Source organism: Passer montanus, unplaced genomic scaffold, assembly GCF_014805655.1.
Source record: "Passer montanus isolate IOZ18808 unplaced genomic scaffold, ASM1480565v1 scaffold35, whole genome shotgun sequence".
NCBI classification, from domain to species: Eukaryota; Metazoa; Chordata; class Aves; order Passeriformes; family Passeridae; genus Passer; species Passer montanus.
This window is the reverse complement of record NW_024368263.1, coordinates 7117515-7142771: the sequence shown is the minus strand read 5'-3', so window position 1 is coordinate 7142771 and position 25257 is coordinate 7117515. Positions and strand designations below refer to the sequence as shown.

Below are 25257 nucleotides of genomic sequence, written 5' to 3'. Positions count from 1 at the left end.
AAAATGGGAAAGAGTTTATAGGAAGCTGAAGTGGGGGGGAGTTTTTGCCTCTCCACACATTCTTTAATTTGTGTCTTTAATAATACATTCTCTATGCACCAAAGCAGCAAAATGCATCAAATAAAGTGACAATGATAAATCCACAGTTCTGTGTCACACTGAGGTAATTCCTGTTGATCCTTGTGCATAAAAATTCCTGGTGCACATTCCCTGAGGAGCCTTTCCTGTCTCTGCAGATTTTTTGCCTGATTGGTTACGTCCCCTCAGTCGTGCTCTTCACCTACGTGGTCTCCTTCACCTTCAGAAAAGTCCAGAACACGAAGGAATTTTGGTCATTTATATTTTCAGTGGTGAGTGACTTGGCCTGGAGCTGGGATAAGTGGGAAGATTGGTGATTTCCAAAGCCACAGCAAAAAATCCCAGTTATTTTGTGGAGCTGTGTGTCCCTATTGCACAGAAAATGGGATTTTTTTACCAATGTCTCACTCACTGCCATAGGCTGAGTGATAAAAACTTTAAGAAAAAATACCTTAAATTAATTAACTTATGCTGAGAGAGTCTGAAGTGGATGAAAATTTATATTTTCCCCCTTTTCCTTGGTACAGACAGCCCTGCTCTGCACAGTTGTCACTGAGGTGTCCTTTTTCCTGGACCATTACCTGGTAACCACCATCCTGCATTATGTCTTCTCCATCTTCATTCCTATTTATCCCCTTATTGGCTGCCTGATCTGTTTTATAAAGGTAAGGGGACTGCAGGGGTCCTTTCCAGAGCCCTTGGAGGTACCTGGGGTTGGGTTGGTGTCTTTGGGGTGTCCTCTGTAGCCACTTAACACATGAAGATAGAGAAAAATCACCTTTTTCCTATGAAGTGAAGTGGTTTGGTTTTAAAATGGGGAAAGCAGCAAGTTTTCCATGAAATTTCCTTTCTCTGAGTGGAAGGAGCCTACAAGAAAGATGGAGAGGCACTTTAAACAAGGGGTGGAGTGACGGGACAAGGGGGAATGGCTCCAAGCTGACAGAGAGCAGGGTTAGATGGGATTTTGGGAAGAAATTCCTCCCTGGGAGGGTGCCCAGAGCAGCTGTGGCTGCCCCTGGATCCCTGGCAGTGCCCAAGGCCAGGCTGGACGGGCTGGGAGCAGCAGGGGATGGAATGAGAGAGGCTTTGAGGTCCCAAACCATTCCATGATTCTGTGATATTCCAAGGAAAACCAGGTGAGCGAAGCCAGGGATGGGATGGGGGTTGATTGGGAGTGGGTGCTGAAAGCAGGAGCAGCCCCAGGCTTTGGATGGAGCTGTTGGATTTTTATTTTTTTGGAGAGTCTCTGCAGAGCTCAGGAAGTGCTTGAGCACCAGAGCCTGGATGAGATGAAAGGGGTGTAGGAAATGGAGTCTCTGTAGATGGTTCTTTACCTGACCATGCTTTTCCCTGAATTCCAGGTCTCATGGAAAGGCCAGAGTGACAGTGGGGGATTCCACGACCCCTGGGACCGGCTGCTGGTGGCAGTTCTGGCTGTGAGCATGGCTTTGCTTTCTGTTTTATAGAGGGAAAATTCCCAATCTGCTGCAGGGAATTGTGCTTCCTGCTGGGATCCCCTTCTGTCCATCATCTTTATCAGTAAAGATTTGCTCTGATGCTGAGCCTGCAGCACAAGCAGAGCCAGGAAAGCTGCTGTGCCCACCAGCTCAACATCTGCCATCCCCATAGCCTGATTAACACTGCCAGTGTTAATTCTGATTATTATGGGAATCCCTGCTGATGGAGCAAGAGCTCCAGAGCAAGGACAGCCCCTTCTCTGCACAAAAACCCCAAATAATTGCTTTTAAATCTAAACCCTTTGGTTGTGCCTCCTCACACCCGCTGAGCAGCATGTAATGATATATTTAATATTCTTGGCAACACCAACACGTGTGTGGTGGTGCAGGGCTGGAGCTTCTTGTCCCTCATTGCTCTGGTGGGGTCACGCCAGGGTGCCCAGCCTGGCTGGTGACCAGGGTGGTTCTGTCTGCCTCAGCCCTACGTGCAGTGTGTGGTGTGGCTGTTCCTGCTGCGCTGCTTCGAGCTGAAGAACGGGGGCAGGACGGTGAGAGAAGATCCCTTCTTCAGGTCAGTCTGCTGGATGGTTTTCATCCAAGACATTGCCCAAAGAAACTGGTTTTGAAGGTGCTGGTGCTGGTTAAACTGGGGTGTGCAGTGGGAGAAATAAAATCTCTTTTACTATATCCCATCAGAAATTATCACTGAAGTGCAGAAATGGGGGGTTTATTTCCTCTCAAGTTACATCAGAAAATCCGAAATTTTGTAAGAATTCCCTTACAAAAAAGGGAATTTTGTTTTACAAGGATTCCCTTGTTAAAACAAGGGAATTGCCATTCCCAGTGCATGGCCAGGGAGGCTGTACCCCCACAGAGGGCTCAGCAGGGAGGTGACACAGTGGCAGTCCCTGAGCTCCTCCTGCTCTGGGAAATGCCTTTGAGGCAGCCTCAGCTGAGAGCTGAGCAGGGGCCTGCTGCTGCTTTCCTCCCTCTTAGGAAATGTTTTACCAAAGCCAAGCCCTGGAAGTTCCCAGATGTGCCTCATGAGGAGAACGAGGACGAGGATGTGAAGGCAGAGAGGCTGAGAGTCAAAGAGATCCTGAGCAGCCCCAGGAGCGAGGAGGTAAAACCCAAACCCCCCAGCTGGGGCTCCCCAGAGCTGCTGGGATCTGCAGCCACCTCCCTCCTCTCTGCCAGATGCCAGCAATCCTGGTCAGCAGCCTGCACAAAGAGTTTGATGAAAGGAAGGAATTTCTTCTGGGGAGAAAAATAAAGAAAGTGGCAACCAAACATGTTTCCCTCTGTGTGAAGAAAGGTTGGAGTTCAGTTGCTTGCTGTTGTTTCATTTATAAAAACAACTCTTGGAACCTTTTATGTGATCTCGTGGGCAATGTTTGTGTTGTCCCTTTTCAGGAGAAATCCTGGGTTTGCTGGGACCCAATGGAGCTGGGAAAAGCACATTAATTAATATGCTTGTTGGAGAGATTGAACCAACCAGTGGGCAGGTACGTTCCATGCCACAGTTACACAGAAAATCAACCCACATTTCAATTTTATTTTTATTATTGCAAGCACTCCTGAGGGCATTTTGCTAAAACCATGCAAAAACCATGCAAATGTTTCCTGCTAAAAACCTGCAAAAAGAGTTTGGAAATTTGTAATATTCTGAATTAAAGTCTGGGCATTTTCCTCACAGGTTCTGATGGGAGATGATTCCTTGGGGCTGAGCAGTGAGGATGACTCTGTGAAATTCGTGGGCTACTGTCCCCAAACAAATCCTCTGTGGCCAGATATCACATTGCAGGAGCACTTTGAGATTTATGGTGCTATCAAAGGCATGAGCCAGTCTGATATTAAAGAGGTCATCAAGCGGTGAGTAGTTCATTACAGAAATCTTTGTGCTTCAACTGAAGTTGCTTTAGGTTTTTTTATCTTCAGTCTTATTGCTTGGAAGGATTTTGGCTTTTTTTATTTTCAGCCTTATTGCTTGGTTGAAAGATTTTGGCTTTTTTGATGTTTTTTTTCCCCTTCTCACCTTTCCTACTGCAGTTTTTGTTTCCATTTCAGTTTGGTTTTAAGCTTGGTTGAAATTCTGTGACTGTGAATTTGTAGATGAGGAGATGAAGGTTCATCCACACAAAATTCAGTTGGGATTTTTAATTTTCATATATGTTTTTTTAAAGTTATTTTTCTAAGGTTATAAAGTACTGACAGTGACCTTTGTAGAGGCTGCAAGGATGGGGAGTCCTGAGCTTGGAGCTGTTTCTGTTGTCACCATGGCTTCTCCAGGACAGGTGGCTTTGTATGGAAGCTCCAATTCTGCTTTTGCTCTGCTTTTTTTTAAACTTGATACACAAATATTTGTAACTGAGCTCTTCAAAAGGAGCTGTTTTGCCTTCTCTGGTGAGGGGGAAGCCAAACCATCCCCCTCCCAACCCTTCCCACCTGGTCCTTCCCTCCTCAGCATCGCCAGCGTGCTGGATTTAAAGGACCACCTGCAGAAGACGACAAAGAAGTTGGGCATGGGGCTGAAACGCAAGGTAAGGGGGGCTCTGGGGTCACCCTGGGGGTCCCCAGCACCCTCCCTGTCCTCACCCTGCCCCTCTGCCTTCCCCCAGCTCTGCTTTGCCCTCAGCATGCTGGGCAACCCGCGGGTGACGCTGCTGGACGAGCCCTCCACCGGGATGGACCCCAAAGCCAAGCAGCACATGTGGTGAGTGCTGCCCGTGGCTGCAGGGAGCAGCTGCTCTGGGGGCAGCTACCCCTGCTCAGCTGCCCCTCTGTGAGTAACTCAGGGGGCTGGGTTGGAGGGACCATGAAGATGATCCAGTTCCACCCCACTGCCGTGGGCGGGGATGTCTTCCACTAAAGCAGAATAATTTCTGCTCAATATCCCATCTAACCCTGCCCTCCATCAGTGGGAAGCCATTTCCTGTGTCCTGTCCCTCCATCCCTTGTCCCCAGTCCCTCTCCAGCTCTCCTGGAGCCCCTTTAGGCCCTGGAAGAGGCTCTGAGGTCTCCCCAGAGCTTCTGTTTGGATGAACACCCCCAACACTCAGCCTGTGTCCATAGCAGAAGTGCTCCAGCTCTTGGAGCATCTCCGTGCTCTCCTCTGGACTCGCTCCAGCAGCTCCTCCTGTGCTGGGAGCCCCAGAGCTGGACACAGGACTGCAGGTGGGGTCTCACAAGAAGGGGAGCATCAGCCCAACCTGTGTGCCAGGTGCAGCACAGCTGTGTCCTCTCCCAGAGCAACTTGGGAATCACAGGCTTGAAGGTCAAAAGAAATCCTTAAAGTAATATAGAATGCAGATTCGAGCTGTGTTTAGGAAGCTCAGGTGTTAATTGTTGCTGTGGGAGGGGCATTAATCCATAAACAGAGGGTCCATCCCAGCCCCCCTTTCCTACTGAGGCAGGATTTGGTGTTCCCTGCCAGATGGCTTTGTGCAGGGCTGGTTTGGGTTGTGTTTTGCAGGCGGGCAATCCGAGCAGCCTTTAAGAACAAGGAGAGAGCAGCAATCCTGACCACGCACTACATGGAGGAGGCAGATGCTGTCTGTGACCGTGTGGCCATCCTGGTGTCAGGGCAGCTCAGGTACCCCCAGATCCCCCCTGGGGCAGGGGGCACGGGCAGCTGTGCTGATACACTCCTCTGAAAATAAAGATACATTTGGTACCTTAAATTTGGTACCTTAAATGAATCCTTCCCAGCAAAAAAGGTTCTTTTGATCTGTTCGAGGTTAGGCTGTTCTTGGGTAAAACTTGTGTTTTCTGTCTGTAATTTATAGGTGTATAGGTACTGTCCAACACCTGAAGAGCAAATTTGGCAGAGGATACTTCTTGGAAATGAAACTAAGGGAAACAGCAGATGTGCAGCAGGTGGAATATCTGCAGAGCCAGATTTTGCACATCTTCCCCAACGCCAACCGCCAGGAAAGGTGAGGTTTGGCAGATACCCAGAAAATATTGATGTTAATCAAACCCTCTGATTTCACAGCAGCTCCTTGGCACCGGGGAAGGAATGTAAACATTTACACACAGCTTTAAAAAAAAAAGAGGAATAAAAATAGGAAGGGATCTGGAAGGCAGCAGAGCCGGGGCTGGCAGGGCGGGGCCGGGAGCTCACGCAGATGTTTGGCACGGAGGAAGCAAAACTGGATTTCTGCATAGCTGTTGCCTGACAGCTTCCTCCTGGGTCAGGGCCCCCGGGAAAGGGCTGAAACCCGAGTTTCTGACTCTCTGCCCTTACCTGGAAATGCCTGAGGTCTCTGGGGGTCTCAGCTGCAGGGTGGGCTGGCTGCTGTTCCAGCAGCAGCTCTCAGTCTGTGCCGGAGGGTTTGGCTCGGTGACTGGAGACTCCACAAAGGGCACTGCAGGCATCCAGAGCAGTGTGGTCCTTCAGGGACTGTGATTGAGATCCTTCCTCAAACGTGGGAGATGGGAGGGAGGGAGGGGAGAGCTCCCTGTGCAGGGCAGAGCAGCTCCCTGGGCTGCAGTGGGGGTTGCAGGAAGGCTGTGTGGTGCAGACTTCCAGGACGTGCTGGAACCTCCCTGCTCGGCTGAAATCCAAACCCTCAGGACTCTGGGAGCTCCAGGAAACAAACCTGCCATGAGTAAGCAGAATAGAAAAGATTGACTCTGAGTGGAGGAGCATGAACTCAGAACAGTCCCGGGTGGTCTCAGCTGCTGCACCTGGAGCTGCATCACTGCCCTTCCTGTGTGACTGTGACAGTCAGAATGCTGCAGAAACCCTCAGGAAAGGAGTTCAAACCCATTCCATGGGGTATTAATATTTGTACTTGGAGTGATTTTGCTTGAAGCTAAATTTGTTTTGCTTCTTTGTTCCAGTTTTGCTTCCATCTTGGCGTATAAAATTCCTAAAGAAGATGTACAGTCACTTTCACATTCTTTTTCCAAGCTGGAGGAAGGTAATGAAGCACTTGCCATACATCACACACACAAATCCTTCTGTCTCCCATAACTGACACTTCTGCCACGTGATGTCACTCCTCCATTTCTGTTCCAAATTTATTTAACTTCATTTTCTTTTATTGATGTTTGTCCCCTTGGGAGCTCAAGAGTAAGTGAAGTGTCCCTAAATCTGCTCCTATTGATTCTTTCACCAGTAAAACACGCCTTCAACATCGAGGACTACAGCTTTTCCCAAGCAACACTGGAACAGGTGTGTGAAATTCTGGTTTGTGAGTTTAAACCCTGTTTTTTGAGTGTAAACCCTCCCAGGTGAAGGTGTCAGAGGGCAGGGATAGATGGGATATTTGGAAGGAATTCCTCCCCATGAGGGTGGGGAGGGGCTGGGATGGAATTCCCAGAGCAGCTGTGGCTGTCCCTGGATCCCTGGCAGTGCCCAAGGCCAGGCTGGACAGGGCTGGGAGCACCTGGGACAGTGGGAGGTGTCCCTGCCATGGCAGGGGTGGGATGGGATGAGCTTTAAGGTCCTTCCAACCCAGAGCATTCCATGATCCCATAATGATGGACCCTGTGCAGGCAGCTCATCCCCCAAGCTCTGCTCTCAGCCACTGGGGCTTTGCTGATGCCTGTTGGGGCATTTTTGGGAAACTAAATTCCCTTTTTGCAAAGTGAATCACATCTGCCAGCTCTCCAGCTCCTCCTTTATTCCCTCTAAAAATAAGATGCCAACTGCAGTGACTGGAAGAAGGCAAATGTGTGGTATTAGTGGAAAAGCTGCTCTGATTTATTCCAAGAACAGACATTTGCTGTTTGTAGCTGGAAGGAGGGTGAAGCTGAGACTTTTAATTGCTTATTGTGGATTAATTATTGCTGACAATTAATGTCCTTCAGTGTTCAACTTCCCTTTCATTGTGCTCTTGAAGAAAAGAGGTGGGAGGGTAGGGGTAAGGAGAAAAACCTCAAAATACTAAAAATATTAGAAATGTCTTACTCAGAGATGAAGCAATACATTGAATAATCATGAGGATTTTAGCATGAGTTGTATTTGTGCCCAAGGAGGTTCCTACAAGGAGCATGGGGTGTTCTCCCTGTTTTCCAGGTGTTTGTGGAGCTGGCTAAAGAGCAGGAGGAGGAGGACAGCAGCTTTGGCACCCTGAACAGCAGCCTGTGGTGGGAGAGGACGCAGGAGGACAGAGTCATTTTCTGAGCTCCTCGTGCTCCTGTTGGTGCCAGCACCAATCTTCCCTCTGCTCCTGGAGCTGGGCTGGGCAAGGACAGCTGGGTTTGGGAGCCCTGAGCCTGTCCCACCATCCTGGCCTTGGGAATAATGCCACAGGAGCCGTGAGCATCCCACTGCTCCTCTGGCTGACCCCAAATCCTCCTCCCCTCGCTGCTGCCGGGCTGTGCTGGGCAGGAGGCAGTGCCACAGCATCTCCTGGAGCTGGTGGCTGGTGCAGGAGCTGCCACCTGCCTTCCCCTGGCTCTGCTGGGCAGGAGGTTGGGCTGTGCTTCAGGAAAAGCCTGTCTGAGCAGAGCCAGTCTCTGCAGGAGCATCCTGCCCCGGGGCTTTGCAGGGTCTGGCTGGGCACTCTGCCCATCCTGCACACCCATCCCTGCTCCTCCACCAGCCCAGCCACCCCTGCTGCTGCTTTGAAGATGCACCTGCTTAGAAGAGAGGGGAAAAAGCCCTGCAGAGTCCCTGGGCCTCTGCAAGGAGGGTCCTGAACTGCACGGCCAGCTCGGCTTGGCGTCCCACCAGCCCGAAATGTTCATCTGCAGAGCAAAGCTGGCACCTGCTGGCACTGCCAGTCCCCTCCCCTGCAGGCTGGCAGCTGTGTGCTGCCAGGTGGGGCTTGTCCTGCATGCTGGGGGTGGACAGAGTGGAGGTGGCTCTGCCCTGTCTCCATTCAGAGCTGTCTGATTCTTGCCCTGGCTGTGACAAGGTGTGTCCTGCCAGCTGCTCTCACACACAGTGCTTTGGACATGGTTGCATTTTCCTTGCCAGTGCATTCATGAGCTCCAGTGTTTCCCACTCCCTCGTTGTTGTGGTTGCAGTCAGTGACACAGGGCCCATTTTGTCACCCCCTTTGTAAAACCCCAAATAAAAGGGTCCCAATTCACAGCCTCACCCATAAGAAAGGTGCCTTTGGTTTGCATAGAAGCACTAAGAAGAGTAGAAAATGTGGTCCTGAGATATGACAGATGTATGTTGAAATATTTTTTGTTGTTTTTTTCTACACAAAGCTATCATCACTTTTTTTTTGGTTTTATAAGGGGAAATTAAAGATTGCTCCCAGTTCATTTTGCTCTGCAATGAACAGACACAGAGATGTGTTTCTATTGAGACATTGGCTTCATAAGTCATATCATTTATGTATCTTCACTTTAAAGTTAGAAAAGTCCTTGGTTTTTCTTGAGAAAACTCGAAAAAATGGGTAAAGTTGGAGTTGTGTGTCCCAGCTGTTTGTAATTCCCAGGCAATAATGTGTGTGATATGTTTGATAATGGTTTATCAGTGTGTTCAGCCACAATCTGTTTCCATCAGTTTCTTGTATAGGGAAATGTGAACTCCTTATGCAGAATTTGACTTCCTCTTTTGTACCCATAGGTTGCATAGAAATGCACAGCTTTGGGTTTGTAGTTAAAATTTGAGCCCAAGCCCTGCAGAAAGCCCTGAACATCCCAGGGAAGCACAGCCCTGGAGGTGAGGGATTGAAAGGACAGGATTAAAGCAAACTGCAGCTCCAGCACTGCCTGACAGGGGTGAAACTTGTCAGAAAAGAAACAAAAACCCTCAGAATCAGGTGTTGTATTTATTTCACCCCAGCCCTGCTGCTGGCTGGGAGCTCTGAGCTTTTGCCTTTATTTGGAGCAATTTGAGACTCAGAATTCTCTTGGCACTTCCCCATGCAGGTGTGTACAAGTCGAGTGCATTTTTCCCAAATCCCACATTTCTTTGGTGTCTTTTTGACAGTGGTGTTTCAGCCAAGTGTCACCTGCCCATCAATCCAGCACCTTCTTGTCACCTGGATTTAGGGAATTAGTGTGGCCTGTGAGCAGCCTTGGTGTCTGCCTTGAATTTATTCTTTCACTTGGAGTTGATTGTCTGTAAAATAGTTCTGTGCTGTCTGTTTCAGATGTTTCCATATTTCCTCACATTTCAGATGGGAAAACTTTGGATTAGAAGCCAGATGAGCTCAGTTTGGTGCTGTTGTTTATCTTGGAGGAGCCCAGTGGATGGTGGCACTGGTTTTTGTGCAGCTACAGAAAGGACAGAGAATTTGGCTCTTTAAATTAATTCCCTGTTTGGGTGGGATCTGTTTGACCTGGTGACATCATGGGTTAAAGTAGGGCAAAATTCCACCCCAAAACATCACTGTCCTCATGTCAGAAGTGTTTCAAAGTGTCCTAAAATGTCTGTAATTGCCAGAATAGGGAAAAAAACCAGGCAGAATTAAACCAGGGAATGAATGGCCTGGAAACAGCAGATTTATTCCTGGCATTTGGAGCTCTTTGTTCAGCTGTTATCAGTGCCATTCCAAATCCCATCCACCCAACACACACCCAGCCTGTGCTCCCAGAGATAAACTGGATTTGGGGGGATTTGGGGTAAATCCAGCCAGTTTGGGTCACCGTTCCCAGGTGAGCTGGTTGGAGCTGCCTTGCAGGGTTCCTGTGATGTATCCAAAGCTTGGATTTCACCTTCACTTCGTGCTCTTGTGACAAGGTTGTATTTTTCTATGGAGAGTTTCACGTGTCTGGTTCTGTTTAGGTTCCCAAGAAATGTCCTTATTTAAGAGTATCTCTGTTCAGCAAGTGAGATTTATTGCACAGCCAACTCGCAGAGCTCTGGCAGCAGAAGCAGAGGGTGTCAGCCTGAAGGTGACACACTTGGGACACTCCTCCTGCTGCTGGGCCACGTGCAGCTCCTTTTACACACTTGCCTTTCTTTCAGCTCTTGGCTGTTCTTGTAAAGGTGAGAGTTTTCCTTTCCCAGCTGGAAGTACTTCCAAAATAAAGATGGATTGGGTTGTTAAACTCTTGGCTTTCTGGTTGCTTTGGAAATGGGGATGGTTCTCAAAGCCTGGGCTGATTTTTGGGGGGCACCAGAGTTTCAGGTGGTTGGGCTCAGGCAGAGTGTTGGGGGCTCTGGCTGTGGGCATGGCCAGGGCTCCTGGGCTGCAGTATTTACAGATTTTAAACCGAATTTGGGGGAATTTTGCAGTGTTGCAACACTGGGATGCGACCGCCCTGCTTTGGGCTAGCAGTGACCCCAGGCAGCTGTGTGCTCCTGGCATGGCACACTGTCCATCTGCAGGGGTGAATTACCTCCAGCCACTGGGAAATTGCCCCTGTTTAAAAAAACAATTCATTTTTGTGCCTGGAGCTGTGCCCAGGGTGAATTCTCTGGGTGGGTGCTGGCTCTGGGGCGAGGGGCAGTGGAATGGGGGAGGTTTGGCTGAAGGTGGGGCATGAAAAGAGCTCTGCAGGGATGGAGGGCTCTGGCTGCTCCTGGCCCGTGCTCTGGGACTGCCACACCCTGCTGAGGAAGAGGAGGAGGTGATCACCTCCAGCCTCATGGGTCAGTGAAAGGTGCAGCAAAATAAAAGGGGTTTGTGCTCCCTGAGCTCCTCAGTGGAGAGGAAATGACCCCAAAGAAGTTTAGTCTGAGCTTGGGGACAGTTCCCAGCAGCTCACACTCCTTTGTTTCTGATGGTGTGGAAGGGCAGTGTGCCATGCATTTTTTTTTTTTAAGCTGTAAAATTAATTTGCTCCCTTATAATGCTGCTTTTAAGAGATGTCCAGAAAGTCCCTGATTTAACATGCTGAATTTCCCTTTGATAAGGGCTTCCTGGAGCTCTTGCTATTCCTTTTTCCTTTGCTTGCCATGTGCCCCTGGAAGGGTCTGGCTGCCTTCCCAGCCTCTCTCTTCCTCCTGGCAGATACAAGGGCTGGTCCTGAGTCCCCTTCTCAGAAATCCTCTGGAGCATCTGCTTGGAGGATTTAATTAATGAGAAAAAATATCAGCAGATATTAAAATATCAGCAGATATAATAATGTTATATCAGCAGATATAGTAATATTAATATCAGCAGATATAATAACATTAATATTAGGAGATATTTTAATATCTGCTGCTGCTCAGTGAAGCCCTGAGGGGTTGGGGTCCCACTTCAGGAGCAGGATGGGGAACCCCAAGGGGTGCTTGGAGCAGGTGTCATTTTTCTGTGAAAAAGCCTTTTCTGCAGCTAATGTGCAGTCAGGCAGGGCTGGGTCCCACACTGAGGCACAGGTTTGGGTCAGAAAAGTGCTGTTTTTTGGTGAAGTGCACTCAGATGGGCTTTCTGCAGTCACGAGGAGCCTTGCCCGTTGCTCCCCTGTTGCCCAACACGAAGGGATGCCGGAAAACACTTCTGCTCCTCTCCTAAATGAGCTCATGCCTTGAAAATGAGAAAATCAGCAGCTGCAGCAGAGCCCCAGCCTTTTGTTAAGCAACAACCCTGTGGTTTGAGGCAGCTCTGCAAATCAGATGCACAATCCTCGAGCTGTGGAAGTTCCGGGACAGTCAAATTCATTTAACTCATTGAATTATCCCGTGGCCATGCACCCTCCCAGCTCCTTTGCATTCCCTGGCTTCTCTGATTTCCTCACCCCCCTGTTCTGAAGGCAGATCCACTGGAAAGATGTTTTGTTTTTAAACGCCCAACACGCTCCATCCTGCTTCCAGCTGTGCAGCAGCTGCTGGAAAAGCAATTAAAAGGAGTGGAAATTGGGAAAAAAAACCTCTCAAAACAACGGGGAAAGGAGAAAGAAGAACTAAAACCCCCTTGGTGCTGGGCTGCAGGATTTGTCTGAGCAGAGGAAGGAGCATTTGCTGAGTCAGGCTCTGGGCACCATGGGGACAAGGCAGCAGAGTTGTCCCTCTGGAGAAGCTGGGCCAGGGACAAAGTGGCTCTGCCACCTCTCAGGAGTGAAGGTTCACCCCAGCCAACTCTGCTGCCTGCTGGCAACATCTGCAAGAGTGAGTGCAGCCCTGCAAAGCGCGCTGTAAACACCCCCAGGCTCGGGGCCAGCTGGTTGTAGGTGCTGTTCCAAGGTTGGGTCATTGCTCCAGGAGTTTTGGGAGGGTTTGCCCGGCTGACGTCAGCCCGGAGAGGGGCATGGCCACCGGGCTGGGCCACCGAGCTCAGCCTCCCTGGGGCTGAAAAGGGACCAGCAGCCCGGACACCTCAGAGCTGCAGGAGACCTGGGCCCCATGGAAAACACTCCAGCAGGTAAGGAGTCACAGAGCTCTCCTTTTATCAAGGGGAAAATTAATTTGGAAGTAGGGGTGGATGGATTCTCCATGCAGGGTTTGAGTTTCCATGAGGGGATGATGAGTTTTTTCCTAATTAGTGCTTTATGATGCTGAATGCATCAAAGTTGCAACTTCCAGCTCTGTTTTCTGGTGGACTGTAAGTTCACAACAAAATATTTTACAGGAAAAGGAGAAAAATATTTGGCTTTTCTGGGTGTGTGTGTGTATTTTGGTTTCCCCATGGCTGCAGGTGAAGAGCTGCAGGTAGAGCACTGGGTGATGATCCCTCCCTTTGCTCTCCTCCTCCTGCCCTGCTGCCAATAAAGGCATTTAAAAATACAAAACCCCCAAATTTCACTTCTCTGTATGAGCTGAAGTGTTGGGCTTTCATTAAGGACAGGCTTAGAGTTGTTATTTTCAAGTTGAGAGTAGGAAATAACAACCTGTTCCAGTCTGAGTTGGAGTGGAGTCCGTGCAAATCTGTGTCAGATTTATCAGATGCAAACACAAAAAACTGCAAGAACTGGCAAAGAGGAGGGGATAGAAAGAGAAGCTTTGCACTCTCCACGTGCAGGGATCCATCCTTGGCTCTGGGAAAGGAAATTTCCTCTGGGAAGTGTGAGATGCACCATGGATTTCTCCCTTTGAACTCAAAATTGAGAGGCTCCTGCCAGAGCTCCTAAAGAGCAGCTTGATTTTAGGAACTAAAATCATAAACTCCAGGAATTATTCAGGTTGGAAGGGACCTCTAAAAGTCTCCCAGTCCAACCCCTCTACAAGGAGCAGGACATCTTCAAACAGCCCTCAAAAAGTTAAATTTATAGAGGAAAACTGTGTGAAGAGGTGCCAAAGAGGAATTCCCTGAGATAGTAAATAAAGGGATTATATGGGATGTGCCTTCCTGAGCCAGCTTCTGGTAGAGCAGAGCTGCTCACAGGATCCAGGAGAAGTTATTGCAACACCTTGGCAGGGAGTTCCTGGAGAGCAGGAAGTTTGGATGCACTTAATGAGCCCCTGGAGACATCCAGCTTTACAAGTGATGCTCTTAACTGGATTAAAGTTTCCCAAACATCACTGCCTCCAGTTCTGATGTGTTTATTTTGCCTTCTGCATCTGAAGTTTTGAGCCTCAGGCCACACAGAGGATTCTCCCTTGGCTGTATTTTTTACCTTTTTGGTATAATTATCTAATAGATTAATTAGATATCTAATTTTAAGTTAATAATAGTTAATATTTATGGGGTATCTGACTGAAAGTTAAATTCCACAGCCTTCATAGGCAGCATCACTTGTTTGAATTCCTGTCTTCATGTTTGGCTCCCAGTGGTATTTGCTCCTTGCTCCACAGGCAAAAAGTAAATTAAAACTGGTAGAAACTCGGTTAAAATTTTCTAAAAAGTTTGAGATTTGCTCCATCATTTTAAAATTGCTTGTTGTGACTGTAGAGATTCCGTGCATCTTTTAGAGACCATCATGTTTTCCTTGTTATCCAAACACCACCACACTTTGTTTACTACCCAAACATCCTGGGCTGAGCTGCTGCTTGCAGTTCATGACTGAAATCCAGACCTGAGGAAAAAAAATAAGTTAAAAAGTGACACTTCCTAGAAATCTCTTCCTATTTACCTTTAATCTTCAGTGCAGGCAGCAGGGAGGAAGTGTGGGAGGAAGCTTGGGCAGGGAAAGAGAGATAAAATAAGGTAAGGTAAGCCCTGTGATAACACAGGAGGTAAACTGGCACCCTGGATCCCTTGCCCCTGCAGTACACAAATATTTAATTATTCCAAAAAACAAGCAGTGAAGGGAAGAGAGCAGTGGAACCCTTTATTAACTCCAGCTGCCCAATCCATGAAATCAGGAAGGCTGTCCAAGGGGAATGGAGCACTCTGCCTTTGAGGTTGCTTTGATTTGGGGTTTTTATGATTTTGGGTTTCAGCCTTTTGAAAGGATTAAACCACAAAAACATGTTGGGAGGTTCCCTGTTCCCCTGGGAAGGGGGTGAAACCCATCACTCTGAAGGTGCTCCTGTTCTTGCTGCTTGGCCACAGGATTGAATCTGCTGCTGAAAGAAATATCCCAAAGAAATACTCCCTGCTCAGCATTTAGGAGGATGTTAAGGAGCACATGGGTGTTCTAATCCTGCCCTGCTCTAACTGCATTAAAGTTCCTTAATATTTGGGTGAAAACAGAACAAACTGCTCTCTTACCAGCCTGGTGAAGGCAGGCAGTGGCAGTCTCTATTTTAGGTTATTTTCAGCATCTGCCCAGTGTTTGTAACGTGGTTCAGAACCCAGAGCACGTGAGCAGTGCTTTGCCAACAAACCACGTGTCTGAGGCCAGACACAAATTCATTTCCTGCAGTGAAACGTGGAAAGTGAGCAGTTGTCTGTTCCACAAAGCCTCTCTGGGATGGGGAAGGATGAGGAAGGATGGGTCTGGGAGAGGAAGGATGAACTTGGGTGAGGAAGGATGAATTTGGGATGAGGAAGAATAAATTTGGGTGAGGAAGAATGAGTCTGGATGAGGAAGGATGAAGCTGGGTGAGGAAGGATGAACCTGAGTGAGGAAGGATAAATTTGGGATGAGGAAGGATGAACCTGGGTGAGGAAGGATAAATTTGGGATGAGGAAGGATGAATCTGGGTGAGGAAGGATGAACCTGGGTGAGGAAGGATGAACCTGGGTGAGGAAGGATAAATTTGAGTGAGGAAGGATGAATTTGGGATGAGGAAGGATGAACCTGGGTGAGGAAGGATAAATTTGGGATGAGGAAGGATGAACCTGGATGAGGAAGGATGAATTTGAGTGAGGAAGGATGAACCTGTGCACGTGGAAGAGGCAGCTCAGAGTCCAGCCCAGCTCTCTGTTCCCTTGCATGGTCTTGGCCTATTTCCTTTCAATTTTAGTTGTCCAAAGTTAAGGAGACAAGTTCTCCCCCTTTGGCATGTTATTGGCTTCCTCTGAAGTGCTATTTAACATCCAGTGACCTGTTTTATTCTAAATTATATCATTTTCTTTCCCATCTTAGCTGGAAAAATGCAGGGGGCATCCAAGAAAGCCTCACAAATATTTCAGCAAACCTGTGCTCTCCTGTGGAAAAATATTCTTCTGGTGTGGAGGATGAAGTCAAAAAGTTTCCAGGCAAGTGTCAGTTCTTCCAAAGGGAAATCAGGATTTCTACTACAAAGTGTTTTCACGTTGCATTGTTTTTGTGTGAGGGGATGTGAGAAGGCTCAGCTGTGGTTCCCTGGGAAATGTCAGCAGTTCCTTCTTCCTGTGACACTACAGATCTGCCTCGTGACAAAGCTGGCTGCTGGCTTTTGCTTGTTGATCCTGCCCTGTGCAGAGGAACACTATGTCCAATTCATGGTTCCAGTGTCAAATTCTCCACAGACCTCGCTGGCTCTGGGACTAAGCAAACATGTTTTCCATCTGAAGCCTTGCTGGGATTTGAAAAGCATCACACCTGTGGAACAGCTCTCCCCTGTGCACAGGGGCAAGGCTGCAGGAGCTGGACTGGGCAGTGGGGTCAGGGCTGGGTTAGAAGGGTCCTGGAGGAGCCTCCCCCATGCCTTGGAGTGGCTGCCTAAAAGAGAGACAAGATTAAGAGGGTAAAAGTGGGTATTTATTGCAGGTCTTCAATAAATTCTGACTGACCTTGGTCAGTCAGAAGCCTCTGAGGGGTACACCCATGATGGACAATGCCACGACTTTTTCAGGCAATTATAAATCTGGTCCATTTATATATCAGGGCTTAATCCTCCAATTACAGGTAACGAAGTCATTTACTCCAAGTTTTTTCCCCCAATTCACTGTTGTTTCCATCTCTGGGGGCCTGAGGCATTGAGCTGTCTTTGATTCCCAGGCCTGGAGAGGAATTTTTAATCTGAATAAAACAGGAGAACAGCAGCTGTGGAGTTTTAGAGTTACACCCTAAAGCAGTATATCTGAAAGGTAGAAAAGCTAAATCCTGAGGCACCAGCACTTCCCTGGGCTGCCCCTCACCTCTGCATTTCCCCCTTCCCTCCTTCCTTCCCTCCAGGAATGGGTGACTGTGAAAAATGCGTATTTTATGATTGGCTTTTCGCAAATATTAAGATTATTATATGTGTTATGTCAGAAAGTTATGTTGTATTGATTTTCTCAAGCAGCATGTTAAATACAGTTTTAGGATATAACATAAAGTTATAATAGGAACTACCTATGTGGGATATTTTTTAAGGAAAGGAATGAGGTACTTGCACCAGACAGCAGCCACAGGACACCTAAATCTTTCAGAAAAAATAATTTATTGCTCTTTTATCAAAAGAAATTAACTTCTTCACACCTCACTCAGCCCTGAAGATGCTGTTAGGATTAATAGGAAGAAGTTGATGCTGACCAGACAGAATCCTTTGTTTGAATGGAATTTATGCATCATGTATGAGATGTATGAATATGCAACAGGCTGTTGCTTTTAAGGGTTAATCCTCTGTTAACAGGGGTCCTTTTTCAGGCTTATTTTGCCCAGAAAGAGGTACCTGGACTGTCCCTAACTCTTTGTTTCTTATTGACTCGTATTGTCCTAATCCCAATTGTTCAAATTTTTATTACTCTAAATATATGACTATTTTTATAAACATTTCATTACTATTAAGCTTTTAAAATCTTAAAAATAAGCAATTGGCATTTTTCACAGCAACCTTGCTGGTTTTCCTGTACATCCTGCACGATTCCACCAAGCTGATCATGTACTGCCCTTCTCCCTCCCTTCCTTCCTTCCTTCCTTCCTTCCATCCTTCCTTCCTTCCTTCCTTCCTTTCTTCCTTCCTTCCTTCCTTCCTTCCATCCTTCCTTCCTTCCTTCCTTCCTTTCTTCCTTCCTTCCTTCCTTCCTTCCATCCTTCCTTCCTTCCTTCCTTCCTTTCTTCCTTCCTTCCTTCCTTCCTTCCATCCTTCCTTCCTTCCTTCCTTCCTTTCTTCCTTCCTTCCTTCCTTCCTTCCATCCTTCCTTCCTTCCTTCCTTCCTTTCTTCCTTCCTTCCTTCCTTCCTTCCCTCCTTTTCCGTTCATGTACTGCGCTCACCTCTGCGTTTCCCCGCAGGAATGGGTGACCTCCCTGGTGTTCCTGTACATCCTGCGGGACTCGGCGGGGTTGATCATGTACTACCCCACCCAGGAGTTCCCCTTCAAGGCCCTGGGGCGCCTGGACGACCCCGCCTTCAACGCCTCGGGGGTGACGCTCATGTTCACCCCCGCCACCAACAGCACCCGGAGGATCATGGCAAAAGTGGCTTCCAGCCCATCACTGAGGGGTAAAAGCTCTTAAATCCATGTTCCTGCAGCGTCTGGAGTGGACCTGACCCACCCTCATGGAGGGAGGGACAAAAGCATTTGTGCCATTTGATTTTTGAAGGGGAGAAAATTGTGGTGATGCCCGTTTTCGTTGTCGGAATAATCAGACAACAGCAGTGCTGGTTGTGTCTTTATTTTTTTCTTTTTTCAATATTAATTATTTATTCTAATTGCAGGTATAATAATAGAAGAGGTGGAAAACGAGGCAAAAATGGAAGAAAAAGGACTTTCGGAGGAGGAAACTATTGGTGTTGTTTTTAAGGATGACTTCTCCTACACGCTCAGATTTCAAGTGGGCAGAGCGGTGTTTCCAAATGAAGGCTTTGAGCACATAGGTAACAAAATAAATGAAACCCCAGGCTTTGGTTTTGCATTAAAAACTGTTCAGCTGGATTCTGTGCTGCTGTGCCACCCCAAAGGGATGGAGGCTGCGTGTGCCAAATGGCTCAAGAAAGACATGAGTTAAAATTTGAGGGTTTGTGCCTGTAAAAGGAAAAAAAATATCAGAGAAAAAAGCTGTAAGAACATAAAAGTCAGCCACAGTCAGAGAATCAGAGAATCCCAGAATGGTCTGGGGTGGAAGGGAGCTTGGAGATTATCCAGTGCCTTCTTGCCCCTCTCCCTTTTGTACCTTAACACATCAGATCATGCCTGGAAAATGAGAACTGTGTGTGCATTAACATCCCTGGCCAGAGATTTAACACATTGAAAGATAAAAGGCTTGATTGAGTAAACCCCAATCTTGATTTCCTCACCCTTATGTAAAACTCATTTTCAACCCCACATGTCATGCACAAGTATGTATATGGAAATGTAATGATTAATATTGATTCATTCTTTATTTAAAAATTTGTTTCCCCAACAGAAACGTGCTGGGATTTTTCAGCAAAGCACTGCAAAGTTCCTCTGTACTGGTATGGGGGCTTCCTCTCAGTGCAGTCCAGCATTGATGCAGCAGTCATAGAAGTAAGTGTGCTCATGGTGGAATTTACTGGTTTTCCCACAGTTCTGTGCTAACTTAAAATCCAAACTGATTAAACCAAAAATAGAGGGGGGAAAAAAACCCCTAAACACCAAGAAAACCACCAAGCCAGTTCATTTTTCCAGCCCTAGAAGTGTCCAAAGCCAAGATGAACAGGGCTTGGAGCACCCTGGGATAGTGGGAGGGGTCCCTGCCCATGGCAGGGGGTGGAACAAGGGGATCTTTGGGGTCCCTTCCAACCCAAACCATTCTGGGATTCTGTGATACTCTGATTTTTAATTTTTTTTTAATTAAGAAGTTATCAACTTCTTAAACAATTAGTGATATTCAAAATTTAAAAGAATGACAGATCATTCTCATGGCTCAAGGCAGGAAACGGAACAAGGATTTAACAGTGTTTTTTGCAAGTCAGCACAAGAAGATACTAATTATTGGTTATTTGCTTATAAGCATAACCATATTATTGACAAACAAATAATTTTAATGTTTGTAACCCCCTGCTTGTTCTCATGATGGCTATTTCATTGCAAAAATGAAATTTAATTTCTGATTTCCTTTAGATGAAAACCAACCACTCTGTATGGAAAGAAATGAAGTCAATTACTGGAGTTCACCTGCAAACTGTGATGAAACCTCTGTTTAAACTGGATTACATTTGGTTTATTATCTGTGCCATACTGAGCTACTGCCCATACATGCACTTTTTATCAGTGAAAGTTCTCAAGGAGAAGAAGAAGCTGAAGATATTGATGAGAGCAATGGGTCTGCAGGACATTTCCTTCTGGTAAATCTCAGAAATCAATGTGTAATTACAGGCATTATTTCATCAAGTGTATGGAGCAGCCTGGTCTGGTGGGAGGTGACCCTGCCCATGGCAGGGGTGGAATTAGGGGATTTTTTTGAGGTGTTAAACCATTCTGGGGTTCTCTGTGCTGGAGGACCTCTGTTTCCAAGCCTCTTGCTCTGAGGCAGGTTTTTGTAGTTGTTTTCTTGCTCTTCTTCTCCCTGAAAAGAGGAGGAGCCCTCCTGGTGGAGCAGGGGTGTGTGCAGCAGGTTCTGGATGGGGAGGGGTTGTTTGGGTGGAACAGGCAGAAACAGCAAAGAAACAACAAATTCTGGAGAACCCCTGAATGCTGAAGCAGAGGAGGGACACTGGGTCTATCCAAACTGCTCTATCTAACCCACCTGGGCATGGATATTTCACATCATTGGAAAGCACATGGGTGAAAGGTCCTGGCAGCAGATTCTGTGTCCCCCTGCTGCCATCACTGTCTGCAGAGATCTGGGCACGTGCCAGGCCTGAATTTGTGGAAGAACTTTTTTCCTGAGCACTGAACAGGCTGCTCCTTCACTGGAGATACTCCAGCCCCACCTGGACACATTTCTGTGCCTTGTGCTCTGGGATGTTCCTTTTTGAGCAGAGACATCGACCCTCAGTGTCCCTTCCACCCTGACCCTTCCTGTGCCTCTCTGGTATTTGCACCTGCCCACTCTGGAAACTGGAAATGGTTGAAAATACAAAATATTTGAATTCATACCACTTTGGCTATGCCATGGCAGGTGTTGTCATGCTCAAGGGCAGAAATAACTGTGCCTTCCCTTGTAGGTTATCCTGGAGTTTGCTGTACACTGTGTATGTCCTCATCACAGCCAGCCTGCTGACCTGGATTACCCTGAGTGAAGTTTTTAATCACAACAGCTTCTTAGAAGTGTATTTTTTTTATTTCTTTTATGGCATGGCATCTGTAAGTTTACATTTGTACTCTTATATAAGACACCTTTTTTTTTTCCTAATTAAAATATCTGAAAGACTGCAGAGACTTTAGGGCTGGTATTATATGAGAAAGTAAAAAAATACTCTGCTGTGATTTATTGTTATTTTTATAGGCTAGGTTTTAGGTTATTTTTTTGTATATTTTTTATACCACTCCCATTATATTTTGGGAGATTCTGACTCAAAATCAGAGTAAAGAGAGGTGCTAAAATGAGGCTGGGAGTGATTTGTCTGTCCCTATAAATCTGCCCTAAATCTCAGAGCTGTGTGCTAGACAAAGCCTTGTGTATCTGAAGGGAACAACTGAAATCCAGCTGGATCTCTAATTTTGCTGCTGTTTTGATGTTGTTTTATTTTTAATTGCAGCAGAAATGCATCCTGCTAACTAGTGGTTTTCTCTGCTGCAGATTCACTTCACTTTCCTGCTCAGCTCGTTGCTAAAGCAGCCAAACATTTCCAGTTTTGTGGGATTTCTCATTCACATCCTCTTTGGGGCACTGGGCTTTGTGACGTTGTTTGAAAAACTGCCACGAGCTTTGGAATGGATTTTAAACCTCTTCAGTCCTTTTGCCTTCACAGCTGGCCTTGCAACGGTATGTCCATAACAAAACAAGAGCTCAGCCCCCAAAATTCTACCAGAGTAGTAAAATCCACAATTTGCATCACCAGAACAACCCAGTCAACCCCCTCTGCTTTTAAAAAGAAAACTTGGCTCTGAAAAATCTAAAAAATCTGTGCTAAATTGTGGCAGAGATGGTTGGGCACTCAACAGCATCATGAATTTTATTGCAATAGATTTAAATCTATAAAATGAGCAGTGGGATGTGGCTGGTGGGTACCAAGGGCTGCAGGAACTGAAGGCTGGAAGTGCTGCCTTTGCAAACAGCACTTTGTAACTTCTGCATGGTTTGAAATTCAGCTTACTGAGGCATTTCTGGTGCTTGTGGTCAGAATAAACCCTCTGCCTCCGTAGAAACAGCGTCGTGGTCACGAGTGAATTGGTTTTGAGTGAAAATGGCTGTGATGACACAGCAGTAGCTCACAAAAAGTATTTCTGTCTGAAGGAAATGTTGCATCTGAATTTTGCTATTTTTGCTTTTTTTCCTCTCCTAGATGGTAAAGCTAGAAAAATATGGACCAGCATTTACCCCAGAGCTGTACCCTTTTTATAACCTGTACCTCATCCTGAGCCTTGACAGTGTCTTGTATTTCCTGCTGGCCATCTACTTCGATAAGGTTTTGCCTGGTGAGTGAAAATGAGAGGGGAAAAATGCAAACTTCATTGCTTTTTCTTCCATAATTCCCTGCTTTGTAGAGAGAAAGTTACCAAAGGGGTGGTGGGAGGTGAGAAAACTGCAGCCCTGCAGTGAGATCCTGCTCCTGCAGCCCTGACCACTGGGGTTGGAAGGGTGTGGTAGGACTTGTTCTGATTTTTTGGAACCAAGGGGGTTGTAAATGGGGTTGTGGCTGTGATTATTCCCCTCCTGCATTTACAGATGTGGACAATTTAAATTGCAGAGTTTATAAATTCTTTCACTCTGCTGGAAGTTCACGTTCTGCACTACTGGGGGAGCGGTGGCAGGGCTGGGCATTTACCGGAGTTGACAGATGGAGGTTTTGGGGTTGATATTTCACCTTCTCTGCCTCTGATTCAGGCAAGTACGGGGTCCCACATCCTCCTGCCTTCTTCCTGAGACCCTCCTACTGGCTCGGGGGCAGCAGTGGGTACGTGGGGGTGAGAGCTGGCAGCAGCCACGACCCCGTTCTGGGCGGCGACACCGAGCCGATGCCGCCGGGCTTCGATGGCAAGGAAGCCATCAGGTAAGGAGCTCCTTCTGGCAACAAAAATACAGCTCTGCATGGATTGTTTGGCTCTAGAGAGCACAGCCACGCTGCACTGGTGACTGTGAGGCTGGCAGCTGGCATTGTGGATGAGGTTAATGGAAATGTGTGAAGGGTAGCGGTTGTTCGGTGTTTTGTCCCACTCCGGAGCTGGATTTGAACATTTATTGGATGTGGGGCATCCTCCAACTCCCTGCCCTGCACTTCCCGCTCAGCAACGAGTCTGTTCCCCTTCCCCAGCATCTTCAAGCACGGAGTGTGCTGCAGAAAATGCTGCCCTGTCCATCCTTGTGGGGCTGGGTGGGCTCGTGGCTGGTGCTGCCTTCTGGTTGTCACCCCAAAGCAATCAGAAATCTGCCATAATAACAGCTGGGTCATCACTCCTAATTAAATATCCACATTTAAATCCTCCTCCTTCACTCACTAAATGTTCCTCGAGTTTGGCTTTGAAACCTTTTAAACAGCTTTTAGAAAAGCACAGGGCCTAATCCTGCTTTAAAGGTACCAGAAATGAATTATGTCAAGAGATTCCTTCTGCAGTTGGGAAATGTTCCCGCAAAAGTTTTCAAAGTTTAATTTGAGGCAGAGGAAACAGCCCCAAATTGTGATTCAATAAGTAATGGCTTGCTTATTTTTCTTTAGACTAAACAATATTAAAAAAATATACAAGAAGAACAACAAGAGCACCGAAGCTTTAAAGGGTAAGGCTTTGTAATTCTTTTATTCATTTTTCACTAGATAAGAACCCAAAGTGTTTGCAAATGTACTGGCTGTACTGAATTCTGCCTCTGGGCCTGTTAAATTATGTTGTGCAATGGTTATTTCTGCTGGGGTAAATTACTGGCAAATTTCTACCAGGTCGTTATCGCCCTGTTCCTTTCAGGAAAATCACTGTTTGTTATTTTTTGCAACAGCAGAAATCTTAAAAGCTGTGTTTTTGCAGTGATGAACCGCTCTAGAAATCCCCTCTCAAACCTCCCTTTCAAAATGTAAACTATTTTGGGCAAACTTGGGATTTTATGGCCAGATCTGCTGTCCCTGCCTGAGCTGTGTTCTCCAAGCACTTGCCAATGCAAATATTTGACACAGCCATAGTAAAGTCATGGGGTATTTGTTGAATGCCTTTGTTTAACAAGAACTCCAAGTGAAAATATAAGAAATAAAAAATACAAAAATATTAAAAATGTCAATATGGCCTCAAAGGTCTATGTTGAGTGGAAAAAAACCACACAAACACAACCTGAACAACCCACAGAAAGAAAAAGTTGGGTTTTTTTAATAAGAAAATGAGGGGGCAAAGTCTGGCTGCTTTGAAATATGTCTTGAAATCTCACATCTTGGAAAAGCTCTGGGTTCTCTTCTTCCTGAGGACTCTTTGAGCCACTCTAAAATAAAATGATATGAACTTCGTAGAAAACTGAAGTAAAAATTCTTTAAATAATGAAGATAATTAATTTATTCCCTCAATTCAGTCAAGACATAATTCCTTACTAAGCTTAGGTCTAACTCCTGAAGAACCAACCTGTGCTTTTGGATCTGGTTTTGCCTCTCAGTTTCTGAAGAAATGTCACTTCTGTCACCTGTGGCAACAGCTACAGGTCCAAGTCCACTTCTCACACACTTCCATCCTACGTTGTCCTGTTTTTATTCCAGGTTTGTCCTTAAATATATATGAAGGGCAGATCACTGCCCTGCTGGGTCACAGTGGATCTGGGAAAACTGCTCTGTTAAACGTGCTCAGTGGATTTTCCAAGCCTTCAGCAGGTGAGATGATGGGCCTGGATGCTGAGCTGTTGGTTTTTTCAAGTGTAAGGGGAAAATGAACAAAAAACCTCCAATTTTTCCCTCAGTCATTCATGCTGGGTTGTTGTCAGTGCAGATTTCTCTTTCAGCACGAGCTCCAGGGATAATGGATCCCTCATGTGTGCACCACGGTTATTTCTCCATCTGGATGACCTGGTGCTTTCCATGAGCTGCACATCTATAGGAAATATGTTTTTATTTGTAAGGGGGGGGGTTTGGTACTCTGAAATATTTTTGAAAGGTATTACATCTTTTGGCTGTCTGGTTATTTTGCTTTTTTGTTTTTTTTTTTTAATTTTTAATTTAACACTTGGGCAACATCCATGGTGCTTGAGTTAATGTCAAATATTTCATTCACCCCCCACTGTGTGCAGGTTCTGCAATGATCTACAACTACAATGCTTCTGAAATGTGGAATATGGAAGGAATGCAGGAAAGGGTTGGGATTTGCCCCCAGATTAATTTGCATTTTGAAGCCTTAACAGTGAAGGAAAACCTGAGAATTTTTGCTCACATCAAGGGGATTCAGTGGAAGGAAGTAGATGAAGAGGTTGGTATGTGCTTCTCAGCCACTGACTTCTCTTTTATGGCACCTTGGGCACTTTGTGCTTTATTGATAAAAAATGATCACCTGCATCTTGTTCTGTGGAAATAAGAACAAACTTGATTTAGTGGCAAAATGGTTTTCCAGTACCCTCTTATCCTCATGTCATGAGCTAAAACTCAGATTTGTCTTAATTATCTCCAAGCAAAGCCATTATGGGTAG

At 46.4% G+C, this 25257-nt stretch overlaps 2 protein-coding genes across 2 annotated transcripts in view; both read left to right on the top strand.

The window, feature by feature from the left end:
* The window catches only part of ABCA5 (ATP binding cassette subfamily A member 5), a 43770-nt gene extending 33271 nt beyond the window's left edge, over positions 1–10499 (top strand). Inside the window, exons 25-39 of the mRNA XM_039716208.1 lie at positions 237–350; positions 606–743; positions 1440–1514; positions 2015–2106; positions 2532–2658; positions 2733–2850; positions 2949–3040; positions 3232–3407; positions 4000–4075; positions 4154–4248; positions 5008–5127; positions 5321–5470; positions 6381–6460; positions 6659–6714; positions 7561–10499. Of these exons, the coding sequence (XP_039572142.1) occupies positions 237–350; positions 606–743; positions 1440–1514; positions 2015–2106; positions 2532–2658; positions 2733–2850; positions 2949–3040; positions 3232–3407; positions 4000–4075; positions 4154–4248; positions 5008–5127; positions 5321–5470; positions 6381–6460; positions 6659–6714; positions 7561–7668 (1617 nt within the window). The 3' untranslated portion in view covers positions 7669–10499. The remainder of the gene's footprint in view (positions 1–236; positions 351–605; positions 744–1439; positions 1515–2014; positions 2107–2531; positions 2659–2732; positions 2851–2948; positions 3041–3231; positions 3408–3999; positions 4076–4153; positions 4249–5007; positions 5128–5320; positions 5471–6380; positions 6461–6658; positions 6715–7560) is intronic.
* A 2218-nt stretch (positions 10500–12717) lies between these two features.
* Positions 12718–25257, top strand: part of LOC120505609 (ATP-binding cassette sub-family A member 9-like) — a 30675-nt gene continuing 18135 nt past the window's right edge. Inside the window, exons 1-13 of the mRNA XM_039716314.1 lie at positions 12718–12736; positions 15786–15898; positions 17839–18049; positions 18266–18424; positions 18955–19055; positions 19632–19855; positions 20678–20816; positions 21253–21438; positions 21959–22091; positions 22501–22666; positions 23330–23388; positions 24341–24451; positions 24865–25040. Of these exons, the coding sequence (XP_039572248.1) occupies positions 12718–12736; positions 15786–15898; positions 17839–18049; positions 18266–18424; positions 18955–19055; positions 19632–19855; positions 20678–20816; positions 21253–21438; positions 21959–22091; positions 22501–22666; positions 23330–23388; positions 24341–24451; positions 24865–25040 (1797 nt within the window). The remainder of the gene's footprint in view (positions 12737–15785; positions 15899–17838; positions 18050–18265; positions 18425–18954; positions 19056–19631; positions 19856–20677; positions 20817–21252; positions 21439–21958; positions 22092–22500; positions 22667–23329; positions 23389–24340; positions 24452–24864; positions 25041–25257) is intronic.